Raw genomic sequence first — 15,420 nt, 5'->3', positions numbered from 1 at the left:
GACAGCATGAATCATGTGACTGCTAGCTGTTTGACAGAGTAAAGCAAAAATGATTAAGACACAGACAGTGTTTCAGGTTATGGCTTTATTCCTGCTGGTGGCATTTTGTCCGTAGGCTGGGCCTACACAGTAAAGACAGAACATAAAGAGATAAAAATAACGTTTAATTTACTATACATGTACCTCTAAATTAGAAAACTAATAACAGATTTGGCGATTAAAAAACAAACAAAAAAGTGGATTAAAACAAGTTTGGTCAGTTGTAATGCCCATCACCATCAGATGGCGGTATTGTCAGTTTGAAGCTATAATTAAGAAAACAATTAATAATCATAATGCGCTGTTTCTAAGAAAGCACAATTATAATCTTAAGAAGAATCCAATGAATCATTTTTTAAAACCTTTAATCGTTGCAAATATAAACAAAACTTATGCTGAATTACCCAGTATAATTACCAAATGTAACATGGCCGCATTTATATGCAAATACTTCCAAGCTCTGTGGGGTTTTTCTTTACTTATGAGGACGGGATGCGCTGATTTTTATTTTCAATTTTGATTTCATACATGCTCACTTTGGGATTTAGCTGAGGAGTTTAGGCTGTTCTTGCTGTAGGCTTTTGAGACATCTGCATTTACCTGTTGGACACTGTGCCAAATTAACTTTAACCTTCAACTTTACTCACTACGGTTTTTTTTTTTATTGCTTTGAACAATAGTTTAATGGCGTTTAATGTATTTAATAATTTATTGCTCTCTGATCTAATCTTCTATTCCGCCACTAGTTTCCTCAGTCGCATAATCACATCCTCCCCGCTGACCCAAGGCACTGTGACCGCCTTGAACTCCCCGGGCATGGCTTCGTGGGTCTCCGTGATAAGCCGGTGCATGGGGAAGTCCCTCCGTGGGAAGGCCACGTCTCGGGGCCCGAGCGAGAGTGCTGGACAGAAATCGTTTGCTCCGTCGCCCACATAGAAGATCCTCTGGTAAGGGCGGCCGCGCTCCTGCGTCCTGCGCGCCACGTAGTCCCTGACGACCACCTGCTTGCACATGTTGTCCGGGCACCGCTGGCACTCGTGGGAGTGGAAGGGCCGCAGTACCAGTCGGCCGTTCTTGTTGAAAGTGGCCGGGTTGGTGAAGATCCGGTGGAAGAGCTGGCGCACCCCGGCGCGTCGGAGCCAAGCCTCGATGAAGAAAGTGTTGGCGTCGGACACCAGCACCACTTCGAAATCATGCGCCGGCCGGGTGCGCAGAAACTGGAAAAGGGTGAGCATGCCCGGGGAGGCCGGTATCTTCTCCATGATGCAGCGTAAGTCGCTCTCGGTGACGCCCTGCTCCGCCAGGTAGGCCAGTACGCGTTGCATGTATTCGTTGTAGCGGCCGGGCCGATATGTGTCCTTCAGCCAGCCGGGCAGGTGCTGACCCGGGGCGGCCTCCACCACCATGTCGTCGCTGGTTTCATCCACGATGGTTTCGTCGAAGTCGAAGAAGATTAGGAAGCGTTTGTTCGGAGAGATGGAAGCAGAATGGGAGGCCATGATCTCTGTGCGCCTGGACCTGCGGTGCTCCTCCTTGCCTGGGGGTTGAGGGGGGACATAACAGCAGTTGAAGATTGAATCCCCCATGATTGACTATGACGTAACAAGGTTTTCCTGTGGCATCAGCTATCTCCACCCCTGCTCCACTCGCCTGTATCCCACAGATGAAGATATTAAATAATAAAGATAATAAATAAATCATAACTGTACAATAACATGCATGAAAAACTTTAAGGGAACAAGACAGCCAAGCAGCACTGCTGATCTCTTAATAAGACGAACCTGTACTGAGTATCATGGTTTAGATGCTAGAGCAAAATCTCATGCATATTTTGCAAGGATGCGAACAAAGCAGTAAAACCGAATCATTGAGTCCCACTTGAGGCTTTTGTGCATACCTTGAATTGTGCCAACGGATCTCTTGACCTGAAATGCAGGGGCTTTCAAACTGTGCGGCTGACTCAGCCTGTATGAGGGGAGGAAGAGGAAAAGGCAGAGGAAGAAAGAATTGTGTTTTTCAATTAAAATGCCTACGATAAAAATACAAAAACTACAAAGGTCAATAATAACGTGATAAATAGGCTGGATAACAATTTGCAAGCGGATCCAAGTCATCTAAATGATTTATCGACCCATTCTCAGGCAAAATAAATAAGTACCACAGACATTGCAGGTCATATAAAGGTAGAATACCTTCAAAAAACAAATTAATCTAATAAATAGCTTTCTGACGCACAGTTCTTGCCAAGCTAATTTTTCCGTCTTTAGTCTTGTAAAACCGTGTTTAAATTATCCTTTAGGTTTAAAAGAAAAAATGAACAAGGTCAAAGCCATAAATGCATCACCGTCACTGGTTCCGATCCCCGGTGTCAGGTCCGATCCAGTCTCTTTGGTCACAGCAGCAGCCGACCCGCGGTTCACGCACTTTTATCCGCGGAGGCGCTCTAAGCGTGCCCGCGCATTTAAGTCCGCCCATTTAATAGCCTCCCACAGGGCGCGTTCACGACACTTTAATGAGATGAAAAGGTGGGTGGGAGCAAGGGAAGGGAGACAAGGAAGGAAAACAGGAATATTCTGTTTGCTCAGTGTTTTACATGTTTGGAGACCCATTGTTCTGTTTTTCAAGTGGCTACAGTACATGTTGCCTTTCCTGTAACCTGTTTTTGTCCAGTTTTAAAGCAGATTACAAAAATGTCAGGTGGATCTGTTTGTGAAACATTACAGTTGCTTGCAAATATATTGATACACTTTGAACTTTGATTTCATTTTGTCGTGTTACAACCACGAACATCAGTGCCTTTTACTGGGGTTTTATTTAACAGTCCAACGCAAAGCAGAGCATAATGGTAAAGTGGACAGAAATGGATTTGGACTTTTGATGGTTTAGCAGTGGCGTGCACAGACATTTTGGGGGGCAAGTGCTCAAGTGAAAAAAAGGGCACCTTGTGCAGCACATGGAGCTGTCGGTTGCCTTTGTAGTGTGAGATTTATTACAGGCACCGTATGAACATAATTTATGTATGTATGTATTACTAAGCACTGACAAAACAAGCTGTCCTGTGGGATGTAGGGAAATGAGAAAAACTCAAAACAATAATGCATTTTACAAAATTCTTAAGATTACTAAGGAAACAAAATTAGATTGATTAAAAGTTAGATTACTGATTCACAACCAGCCTTTAACCTGAACTTCCTGAGTCAATTTCTTTCTTTTTACCCACTGAGCACAACGTGTTTGTCTTGAATATATCATTCTGTACTTTTATCACAAAATGTCTTCTGCACCAAATAACCGTATGTTGTAGCAAAGCAGGTTACACTGCCAACTTGCAATTAAAAAAACATGAGTAAAACTGAAGTCATCAGGTACCATTATAGCAAATGTAATACATAAATCTATGAGATAGATTTGAATGTATTTATTTTTTCTAATTTAATCTAAGAATTAAATCATAAATATTCTCTTGGCGCCTGGTGGCGGCCATAGAAGACATAGTGGGTAAAGCTATGCCATCGATTGGCCTGTTCTGTTTAGGTAAAATGGAGGCAAGTGAAGTTTTAACTTTTTCATCTGAAGTTTAGGAAGCAAGTACATTTTGTACGTTTTGTTTGTTCCCTGGATGGTTAGCCAGCCTGTCGGCAGGGCAGGTCTCTATCTGATGGCAGAGGGGAGGAAAGAAGAGGTAAGCTGGACCAGCGCAGGTCCAACTCTCCGCTCTGCACGCTCCCCGTTTCCATTGAGAGACACACGAGGCGGGACACGTATGTGTGTTGGTGAGGCGGGGTGGTAGTTTCAAAAACTTGGGGCACTGGTATTATAGGCATTTAAATTCAAAAATGTTACCTTGGGCCCCACATTATACACTGTTAAAAAAAAAAAAATTTCAGGAGGGCACTTTTTTGTCCACAGGACAAAGGGCAGGTGCTCTAGCATCACCTAGTGTCTATCTGTGCACGTCCCTGCGGTTTAGACATTTTTTTAACATATAAAATCCGAATGTCTGTTTGCTGGAAGTTTTTGAGAGCACGTCTCTACCAACTTTGTACATCTAAAAAAAAAAAATAAATCAGATTAAAGAGTCTCTGTAACCATCAGTTTACAAGTATTGCTAAATATTTTCAATTGATTTTATGTCTAGACTTTGACTAGGCCATTGTATCACATTCTATTGTACTCATGGCTGTATGTCTTTTGCAGCCTCAAACAGGTTTTCTTCCTGGATTTCCCCATATTTAGCTCCATCCACCTTCCAACAAACTCTGACCAGCTGTCCTGTCCCAGCTGAAGGACCCCACAGCATGTTTCAAAATGGGGACAGTGAGTTCAGGGTGACGAGTTTTGTATGTAGGCCAAAAGATTTAATTTAATCACATCTGGCCAGACCATATTCTTCTCCATGTTTGTTGTGTCTCCAACATGGCTTGTGGCAAATTGCAAACAAGACTTCTCATGACTGTCATTGCTCTGTGGCTTTCTTCTTGCCACTCATCCACAAAAGGTCCGATTTTGTAGACTGCATAACTAATAGTTTTCCCCATCAACAGAATTTCCCACCTGAGCTGTAGACCACTGCAGTTCCTCCAGAGGTACTACGATTAATGAATTGTTTTAGGTCAGGGGTCAGGTACATTTACAACCCTGATGGCTATTTTTGCCTTTGGTCCAGCTAATTAACATTTCTTTAGAGCCACAAAAGCTATTCCCTTTAATGTAAAAAAGCATATGTTTACAATATCTACCATAGTTCATTTTAGCTTTTTAAAGAAAATCCTCAAACTTTTACATTAAATAGAATAAATACATATTTTAATGAAACATTACATTTTTATAGAAAATTATTTAAAAAACACATGTAGTTGGCAACCAAAAGACCAAAAAATAGCTATTAATGTCAAAAACACTAAGGCTAGCATTTATTCATTACATTTACATTTTAAAATACTGCTCAGTTCTTCTTAATTTTTGGCCAGTTATGAAGAGCCACATTGGAGGCTTGAAAGAGCCACTTGCAGCTCTGGAGCCGCAGGTTGCAGACCTCTGGTTTAGTTGGACGGCATAATCTTAGAAAATCAGCAACTATGCCAAAATCTTGCCTTTCTGATTTGAACAGTAAGATGTTTAAAGCTTGGAATACTCTGCTTTAGACTTCTTCTTAATTTTACCTCTGATCTGCCTGCTGTGTTCCTTGATCTTCATTAATGTCCTCTAACATACCTCTGAAAAACACCCGGGTTTATACTGAGATAAATTTACAGACAGGCACACTATTTACTTCTGTCCCACTAGATTTGAATAAAGGGCATTAGAATGACAGAGGCTGAATACAAATGCACATCCTACTTTATATTTGTAAAAAAATAATAAAATAAAACCATCAATCATTTTCTTTCTACTTTACAGTTGTGTTAAATATGGAAAGGTTCAGACATTAGAACTACTGTGAGGAAAAAGGTGAAATACAGTCAGCAAAAAAACACTTTGGTGTTTGGGTGAGCACCAACATAATGATCAGACTTGCAGAGATGCATCCTGAAAGTGGAAGCAGGTCCAAATTGAAGGCTTGTTTGGTGGAATAAATGTGACCTAAGTTATAAAATCTGTTCTGGCTCTAGAAGAGTTGGAGATATATAGCATTGCTTTTAAATGCAGTCTCACAAAATAATTCTGGTATCTTATTTTAAAAGGATGATCTTGTTTTGGTTCCGTGGGGCCATTTAAGTGGTTGAAATACCTCCTGTCTGAGTACATGGCTGTTGTAATGACATGATAGGGATGGCTAAACTTGCTGGGTTTCACATTTGAAGAGTTGACTGGATAGAAAGGATTTAAAAGTAATCAAAATCTGAAATAAAGTTATGTTTCCATTTACTAACTACTGAGAAACATCACTATTGCAGCAAGGGAGTCCATGTCAGCTGCTTGTTCCTCCTGATAAAACCCTGCGAGTAGGCTGATTAATGACGCGCACAGGAGTGTACAGAGGAGCGAACACACGGCTGAGAAACACAACATGAAGCCCTCTTCTCTTCATCTGCCTGCCGACAGACGCGGCCTCCTCCCTCCTCGACACCAGAAGGCGTAATGACTAACAGCTGGGGAGGTCGACTATTTTCAAACCCAAATGGGAATGGAGATGTACAGACGGCGTGTTATTATCTCCTCTGCTCGTGAAGTGAGCCCCGGGTACCTGGCCACCCACTCACCAACAGTGAGTCACACACACTTTTCTCTGCACCCACCGGCCTGTTCCTCTACCTATAGGATTATGTGACTCATTAAAAGCACCTGGTAAAGAGAAAGCAGGTATTCTTCCAGCATTAATGTACCCTAAAAGATGAGAAATACACACCAATAAAGCTTGTGGAGCACCTTTTTGTGGGTTCCTATAAAGATAATGGCCTAAATCTTTAAGACTAGCCGGTTAATTTGACCAAAATGGAAATATTAACTAACGATGAGGGGTGGTTATAGAGTTTAAAAAGAAACAAATAAACACTAATTGAAACTCAAAGACTCAACAATTCTCAGATTCAGCACAAACGGTTAGGTAACACCCGGGTTCAACACTGAAGCAAGAGCTGCAACAATCAGCAATAATCCACGCTCTGGAGCAAATCTCAGTGTGAGACGTATTTAAACTGAAGCATTCAATCAGGAATGTGTTGTGCACAATCCTTATTTTTAATGTAATAAAAAGAAAGTGAACCTTTTTTTTAATTATTTCTAAAGGTTTACATATCAGAACAGCTTAAAACTAACCTGATCTTTACCAAGTTCTAAAGTTACTTTAATTCAACCTAAATACTTTCAGAAATTAGCACAGATTAAGCAAGAAAACTGTGACCTGAAAGACTAAGTACACCCAATAATTCAACTGCTGGAAGAAGCACCAATAGCAGTAAAGACTTAAAAATGTTTTTTGTATAACTTACAGGGTGGATGACGTTTCTCACATCACCCACCCTGTCTTCTTTACATCTTCGGTTTATGGCGCTTCCAGGCTGTTGTTGATGCACAGCTTTCAAAGGGTCCTACTGCTGCTTTTCAAACCATGATTCTTTTCTTTTTCTGCCATTCTGTTGTAGATCTGCTGCTTTGGTTTTGATATTTGTCCTGCCAATGACCCACTTTGGGCTAAGCTTCAACTGACAGACGTCCTTACATTGGACTCAAATTATTTGGTTTACAGAAGAGTTCGTGAACAGACATGATGCTGGAAGATCATGTTGTTTGTGCAATAAAAGCAAAAACTGATCATTGAGCTCCAGATCTATTCTGTATCTTCTAAGTTTAATGTTCTTTAGCACTGGAGCACCTGATTCAGCTACAGCTACAGAGTCTTAATTTAGTTTTTTAATTTGAGTTCATGATTGAATCAATGACTGGATGGTGTGGCTGCAAAACAAACCCAAATCATCACACCTCCACCCATGTTCTTCAGTTTATATAAGACATTTGTGCTTGGTTTCCAACAAATATGGTGCTGTGGAGACATCTCTGCTCGTCTTATCTGTTCAGAGGACGTTCCAGAAGTCTTTTGGTTTATTAAGATACACTTAAAAATCCTGACCTATTCTTGTTAGAGAGGAGAAGCTTTCTCCAAAAACCCATCCAAACAAGCCATATCTTTCTAACTGGCTAGTACTGAATTTTAACATTAAACATACCAACAGCATTCTACTGGTACTAGGAAATGGAAGTTCTGAAGTTCCAGTTGAAAACAGAAGATATGACAGAATTCCACCTTGGAAAGTCAACGCACAGCCTCCAGTTTAATATCCATTAATTAAGAATAAAATACTTTTAACAGATTGGAAATGGCCTTAAAACTTTCCCAGATTGCAAGTATTCCTTCACTCAAGTCATTGCCGATGTCTTTCCTGCTTGGCATTGTGTTGGGTTTTTTCTAACCTTATGGGGACTTTGCATTGACTTCCATTCATTTTTCATTCAGTTATATGGGTTAGGCTTAACCCTAAACCTAACCCTTACAAGTACACGCCTAACCTAAACGTTATTCCTTAAGCTTAACAAGCAGCAGTGGGTCCTCACAATGTAGTAGATTTTCAGAAAAAGGGCCTCCTCATGTAACATAAACACACAGATACACACACTTGTATGGTCAAGAGCAGCAAACTGCCAAAACTGTTGCTGTTACAGTAGGTTGTGAAAGCCTCTGTAAGTACGGCAAGGGTGTACTTACTTTGTGTGCTCACAACTTCTCCTTTCCAACATCAATGTTTATTAAATAAATTTGGCAACTTTGTGGTTTTTTTTGTTCCCTTTAACCACAGGTTTAAACCATTTTAAAACCAGGTAAAGACCAGTGTCCATATTCACCACAAATCCAAAGAGTAAAAGTGGCTCCTAGCGTCGTCATTCTAAAAAAATCTTAGACTTTCTGAATTTTAATATTTTTCTGAGAATTGTCTCTCAGTAAAAGTTATTCACAAGGCCCCTTAAGGGAGCTCCTAACACGAGGAAACATTAAGAGTAGTGAGGAGGACTTTTAGTGAGCCTAAGAGTATCTTAAGCAGAGAAGATGGTGGAAAGACTGAGAGAAAGGTGAGATATTCTCTGAACAATAAAGAGTGAATAAAAAATGCTACTAGCTTGATTGCGCAGGGATCCATCCCCTTAATAGTTGAGTAAATGAGCACATAAACTTCTCTAACAATCATACAATTATTAATGTAGAGATAAGATTAACTTTCAGCAGCAGGACAGGGTAAAGGTCAATCTCTAGTAAGGTAATATAAGGAGAAAAAAATAATGGAAACAATATTAAATAACCATAAATAAAAAGTGACCAAAATTACAAACAATATTGTACAGAATTATTTAAATATTTACAGACTGTAAAATGCTTTAAAAAAAATTTAAATTTGGAATAAAAATGGAAAAACTCGAAAAAATATTTATACATAAATACAATCTCTAGACAAGATATAGTAATAATTTAAGGACTTTATACATAGAAGGATGATGTAAATGAGGTGAAGAAGTATTTGCTGTATTGTTCATGATGATGTCAGCAGCCTAAATAGTCATCTTCAACGCTCCCAGTCTATGGAAAAGTCCTCTGATGTGCTGCTATCTCCTCTGTAGCTTCTGAATGCAGGAGGAACCAGAGCTGCTCACATTCCAGGCTGGTCCTGAAAGCAGAGGGAACGACGCATTGATCTGCTCAGTAATGCCCGTTTGTTTCCACCATGATCCCAGGACCAAATCTACCTTTCAACGATCCTCTCTTCTCCTCCACTAGCAGGCTCTGCGCCTCTGTCCAGTTCGCTTTTCTTCACCTTTTTTACTCCATTGTGTTTTGGTCATTTTACCAAACTAAACTTCTTTATACAAGGAGATCACAGTAAGATGCTGAATTTTAATATGAAATTAATATGAAACAGATGCAGGATGAAAACGACCAGCACAGCGAGTAAACATAAGAAAATCAAACCAATGACGAGCATGTAAATAAGCTACGTTAAAACATTTTCAATTCAATTCAAAAATACTTTATTTAATTACCCTTTGGGATTAATAATCATTTTGATGCTGTGTGACAATTGATCTTGCGTTTTATCTTCATGATATACACATTTCTGAATTCAGTCTAAATTCTATCGATTAATTAAATTAAATTAATTTAATTAATTTCTCTCCATTGATTACTAAGAGAGCATTTGTGTCTTGTTGTTTCTTTTCACAACCAATCACAGCTCTTTGCAGACAGCGTCACACCTATCCACGGGGTCAACCACACCTATCCACGGGGTCAACCACACCTATCCACGGGGTCAACCACACCTATCCACGGGGTCAACCACACCTAGCCACGGGGTCAACCACACCTATCCACGGGGTCAACCACACCTATCCACGGGCTCAACCACACCTAGCCACGGGGTCAACCACACCTATCCACGGGGTCAACCACACCTATCCACGGGCTCAACCACACCTAGCCACGGGGTCAACCACACCTAGCCACGGGGTCAACCACACCTATCCACGGGGTCAACCACACCTAGCCACGGGGTCAACCACACCTAGCCACGGGGTCAACCACACCTATCCACGGGGTCAACCACACCTATCCACGGGGTCAACCACACCTATCCACGGGGTCCACCACACCTAGCCACGGGGTCAACCACACCTATCCACAGGGTCAACCACACCTAGCCACGGGGTCGACCACACCTATCCACAGGGTCAACCACACCTAGCCACGGGGTCAACCACACCTATCCACGGGGTCAACCACACCTAGCCACGGGGTCAACCACACCTATCCACGGGGTCAACCACACCTAACTAAGATAGACATTTCTGTTGTCTCCTCTCTGAGTCGCTCTCAGCAGCAAACAATCACTCTTAAGCTAGCAGGAATGTTTAGGCTAAGATAGGAGCTCCCTGAGAGGACTCTGAGAACCTTTGTGAATACGGGCCCAGATGATTGTCATCATGCCCGAAACTTCCTGTGGCTGTACTCCTCTCCGTAAAGCAAGCGTGTTTTAGGGGATATTAAAAAAAAAGAATCAAGGAAACGATTATAATGACTACTAGTTTTTACTTTTCAAAGTTAGCAGTCATTTAAATGTACATTATCAAAAAAAGGCCCAACTTTTCATCACTTACTCTCAATCTCCAGATAACATACAAAAAGGACAAACCAGGACATTATAAAGCTGCACATTTTGTACCAGATACAATAATAAAATACACAATGCTACATTAAGTGGTTAAAAATACAAAGGGGAAAGAATATTGATTTTTTTAAAACATCTTTAAAGAATATACAATGTTATTTTTTTTAACTACTCAAGGATTTTAGTAGAAAGTGCATTCTATATAACAAAGAAAGGAGGAGGAGAATCATTCTGCAGTAGAGACAAAACGCACATGATGGAAAAAAATTAAAATGACCAATGTATTTCCAACAATACATGAAGGGGCATGTGAGATGTTATAAAAGCAGTAGAAAGGTCCGCATTGAAGGTTATTTTTTTCACAAAATGAAGAAACATACATGTTTATATGTTAGCTATGGTCCCTTGCACACTATCCACCTCTCTCCTCCTTTTCCTTGCCTTAGAAAAAAAAAATCCACTCAAAAGTAATCACCATCTTTTTCCCATAGTCACAACTGCATTCTGTTCCAACCCCTCCCCTAAACCTCTTCCCTGCGCCTCAACCACGCAGCGGTAAAGTGCAGAGAATACACACAAATGAAAAGGCTTTCAAAAAAAATAAAGAGAACAATACATGACTGAAAATACCCCTACTGCAAAATCCTGAATCCCAGCGGTGAGCCTAGAGGGATTGAATGATAGAAACAATATTGCAGCAGTATTACGACCCACAGAAATGGCAGGATAATTACAGGTCTGGCACTAAACTACTGAGCTTAACCACTTCAGACTGAATACCATCAGAATGACAGGGTTATTTTACTGCTATTGTCCACCGCCTTACTCCTGTAATGACGCACATTATTGGGACACATTGTAAAAGCAGCTTTGGGTAAAAGGAAAAAACTGGAGACAACCACTCTGGGCTGACTGAGACCAATGCATGCACAATACGCACTCAACATTATTAGTCTGAGGTGGCAAGAACCGGGGCGACCCAGTTTTCCGACCACTGCCTTTAATCCTGACATTCCCCATCATGTGCTAACAGTATATCAACAGCTGAAACCAGATGTTTACATACACCACATAAAAAAATAAATTTTTTTCCTTACAAAACATTTGCTCTTTTAGATCAACAATTACCTGATTTGCATTTCTTTTTTTTTTTTTACTTTCTTTAAATTCAGAAGTTTACATTAGAATGGCCATTTAGAAAAGCCCTGATGATGACGACATTATAGCTTGTGGTAGGTTAATCCCTGACACTGGGAGTTAAATGGAGGACCATGTGTTGATGTATTTTAAGGCAGCGCCTGAAAAACACTACTTCCTTTTGTGAAATCATGGAAATCAAATCAGGCAATCAGGAAGAGGGATGTGGACCTCAACGGGTCCGTTTCATCCTTTGTTCTCTTTTCCATGTGCCTGATAGATCCATGTTCATCTGCTCAATGCAAGCATAAACACAGGAATGTTCAGCCATCACAGCGCTCAGGAGGATGGCTTCTGTGTACGAGAGGGGAAACGGATTTGGTGTGAAATGTGAGAATAAACCCTAGATCAAAAGCTAAAGACCTAGTGAGGATGGTGGTTGAAGCTGCTCAGAGATCGACATTATCCACAGCAACAAGTCCTGTACTGACATGGGCTGAAAGGCCACTTAGTGAGGAAGAAGCCATTCCTCCAGCACTCGAGAGCAAAGACCATAACGTTTGGAAACATGTCCTGCTGTCTAATGAAACTAAACTGAAGAGCCAAAATGATCATTTTTACATTTACAGGAAAAAGATGGTAGCTTGCAAGCCAGAGAACGTCATCCCAACTGTGAAGTATTGGTGGTGGCAGCATCATGCTGTGGGAATTTTTCAATTCAATTCAATTCAAAGATACTTTATTGATCCCCGAGGGGAAATTTGTCAGGGTTGCTGCAGTTCACAATAGATGGTATTATGAAGAAAGAAGATAATGCAGAAATATTGAAGTAGCATCTCAGGACATTCGCCAGGAAGTTAAAGGTCAGGTTTAAATGGGTGTTTGAAAAGGACAAAGACCCCAAGCATGCTGCCAAATCAGCTAGAGAATGGCTAAAGGACAACAAATTCAAACTTTTAAAATGGCCATCATTAAGCCAGCGAGCTTAATGATGGCGAGCAGAGCTGAAAAATGTGTGCTAACAAGGTTTACTGCTAATCTGACTCAGTAACATGAGAAATGGGCCAAAACTCCAGCAAACTATTTAGAAACGATTGTGGAAGTACACCCAAAACGTTACAGCTGAATGGCAATCCTATCAAATACTAAAGTATGTAAATGTCTAAATATGAAGAAATAAAGATCTCTAAAAGATTCTCCCTCTCATTATTCTAACATCTTTAATAGAAATATTTTTGTAATCCTAATACTGATCTAAAACAGAAAATATTTAGTTTTGCTTAATATCAGGAGAAATAAAGTCTCTTCTAATTCAATGTATGTAAATATCTGGTTTTAACTGTACATGATGGCTGTTCATTATCTTAAACACTAAGCAAATAGTCTGAGAACATGAAACAAGAATGATTTATAAATCATCATCCTGCTTAGGCAACATTCACCAGGTTTAGACATGCTGGCCTTGGTTGACCGAAGTTTGTCAGTACAGAAAGTCCAAAAAAATAAAAACAATCTAACCTCTACAATACAACACCACCCCACACCAAACCGTGGAATATAGGCTGAGAGGAATAATGCATAACATCTTGTTAAGAGCTTTAATGAAAAAGGTCCCAGTTGTGTATACTGTATACTGTGTGCATGTGTGTGTCAGGTGACCTTTAACATGGTAACCCGTATTGTTTGAACAGCAGCAAAGGAAGGTGGGGGGACAAAAAAAAAAAAAAAAAAAAGGACAAAAATCAGATGGGGCCACATGTCTGGCCCCTCACAGTGGCAGTATTATTCGACAGTCATTCATTATCTAAAAGCAACCGTTGACCAACAGTCCTGTAAGCTGAGGTGCTTCTACTGGTCACTGTGGGTAAATCAGTGACCGTGTGATCTTTGTCTGCTGTAAGTGCTTGAATGTGTGTGAGGGCGGGTGCACCTGGAGCAGGTCCTAATTAAAGTCGCCTCGATCATAACATATCAAGTCAAACATGAGTTACACTGCAGGAAAGTCAGGCTGAAAGGACACGATGTGTATCAAACACTACATCAGGTTATGGAAATTCTACCTAAAAGCAAAATAAGAACATTTTAGGTCATGGAAAGGAAAGCACCATTTTTACTGTGATGTGAATCTGAGACTTTGTCTAGTTTCAACTTAATTTCCAAAGTACAGGTCCTTCTCAAAATATTAGCATATTGTGATAAAGTTAATTATTTTCCATAATGTAATGATGAAAATTTAACATTCATATATTTTAGATTCATTGCACACTAACTGAAATATTTCAGGTCTTTTATTGTCTTAATACAGATGATTTTGGCATACAGCTCATGAAAACCCAAAATTCCTATCTCACAAAATTAGCATATTTCATCCGACCAATAAAAGAAAAGTGTTTTTAATACAAAAAACGTCAACCTTCAAACAATCATGTACAGTTATGCACTCAATACTTGGTCGGGAATCCTTTTGCAGAAATGACTGCTTCAATGCGGCGTGGCATGGAGGCAATCAGCCTGTGGCACTGCTGAGGTCTTATGGAGGCCCAGGATGCTTCGATAGCGGCCTTTAGCTCATCCAGAGTGTTGGGTCTTGAGTCTCTCAACGTTCTCTTCACAATATCCCACAGATTCTCTATGGGGTTCAGGTCAGGAGAGTTGGCAGGCCAATTGAGCACAGTGATACCATGGTCAGTAAACCATTTACCAGTGGTTTTGGCACTGTGAGCAGGTGCCAGGTCGTGCTGAAAAATGAAATCTTCATCTCCATAAAGCTTTTCAGCAGATGGAAGCATGAAGTGCTCCAAAATCTCCTGATAGCTAGCTGCATTGACCCTGCCCTTGATAAAACACAGTGGACCAACACCAGCAGCTGACACGGCACCCCAGACCATCACTGACTGTGGGTACTTGACACTGGACTTCTGGCATTTTGGCATTTCCTTCTCCCCAGTCTTCCTCCAGACTCTGGCACCTTGATTTCCGAATGACATGCAGAATTTGCTTTCATCCGAAAAAAGTACTTTGGACCACTGAGCAACAGTCCAGTGCTGCTTCTCTGTAGCCCAGGACTGGGGAATGCGGCACCTGTAGCCCATTTCCTGCACACGCCTGTGCACGGTGGCTCTGGATGTTTCTACTCCAGACTCAGTCCACTGCTTCCGCAGGTCCCCCAAGGTCTGGAATCGGCCCTTCTCCACAATCTTCCTCAGGGTCCGGTCACCTCTTCTCGTTGTGCAGCGTTTTCTGCCACACTTTTTCCTTCCCACAGACTTCCCACTGAGGTGCCTTGATACAGCACTCTGGGAACAGCCTATTCGTTGAGAAATGTCTTTCTGTGTCTTACCCTCTTGCTTGAGGGTGTCAATAGTGGCCTTCTGGACAGCAGTCAGGTCGGCAGTCTTACCCATGATTGGGGTTTTGAGTGATGAACCAGGCTGGGAGTTTTAAAGGCCTCAGGAATCTTTTGCAGGTGTTTAGAGTTAACTCGTTGATTCAGATGATTAGGTTCATAGCTCGTTTAGAGGAATTTTGGGTTTTCATGAGCTGTATGCCAAAATCATCCATATTAAGACAATAAAAGACCTGAAATATTTCA

General features: G+C 40.8%; 1 protein-coding gene across 2 annotated transcripts; it reads right to left on the bottom strand.

Annotated features, from left to right (window-relative positions):
- Positions 1-70: 70 nt before the first annotated feature.
- LOC124864505 (probable phosphatase phospho1) lies at positions 71-2,474 on the bottom strand. 2 transcript variants are annotated; one of them, XM_047359312.1, is made up of 3 exons: positions 2,384-2,474; positions 1,937-2,004; positions 71-1,576 (listed from the first exon to the last, which is right to left on the bottom strand). In XM_047359312.1, the coding sequence occupies exon 3, from the start codon at positions 1,536-1,538 to the stop codon at positions 771-773; it is 768 nt and encodes a 255-aa protein (XP_047215268.1). In that variant the 5' UTR covers positions 1,539-1,576; positions 1,937-2,004; positions 2,384-2,474; the 3' UTR covers positions 71-770. The 2 variants fall into 2 exon arrangements, with proteins under 2 accessions (XP_047215268.1, XP_047215267.1); XM_047359311.1 differs by having other exon boundaries at positions 71-1,689; positions 2,384-2,452.
- Positions 2,475-15,420: the final 12,946 nt, after the last annotated feature.

This window comes from Girardinichthys multiradiatus, chromosome Y (assembly GCF_021462225.1).
Source record: "Girardinichthys multiradiatus isolate DD_20200921_A chromosome Y, DD_fGirMul_XY1, whole genome shotgun sequence".
Lineage (NCBI taxonomy): Eukaryota > Metazoa > Chordata > Actinopteri > Cyprinodontiformes > Goodeidae > Girardinichthys > Girardinichthys multiradiatus.
This window is presented reverse-complemented; position numbering and strand designations above follow the sequence as displayed.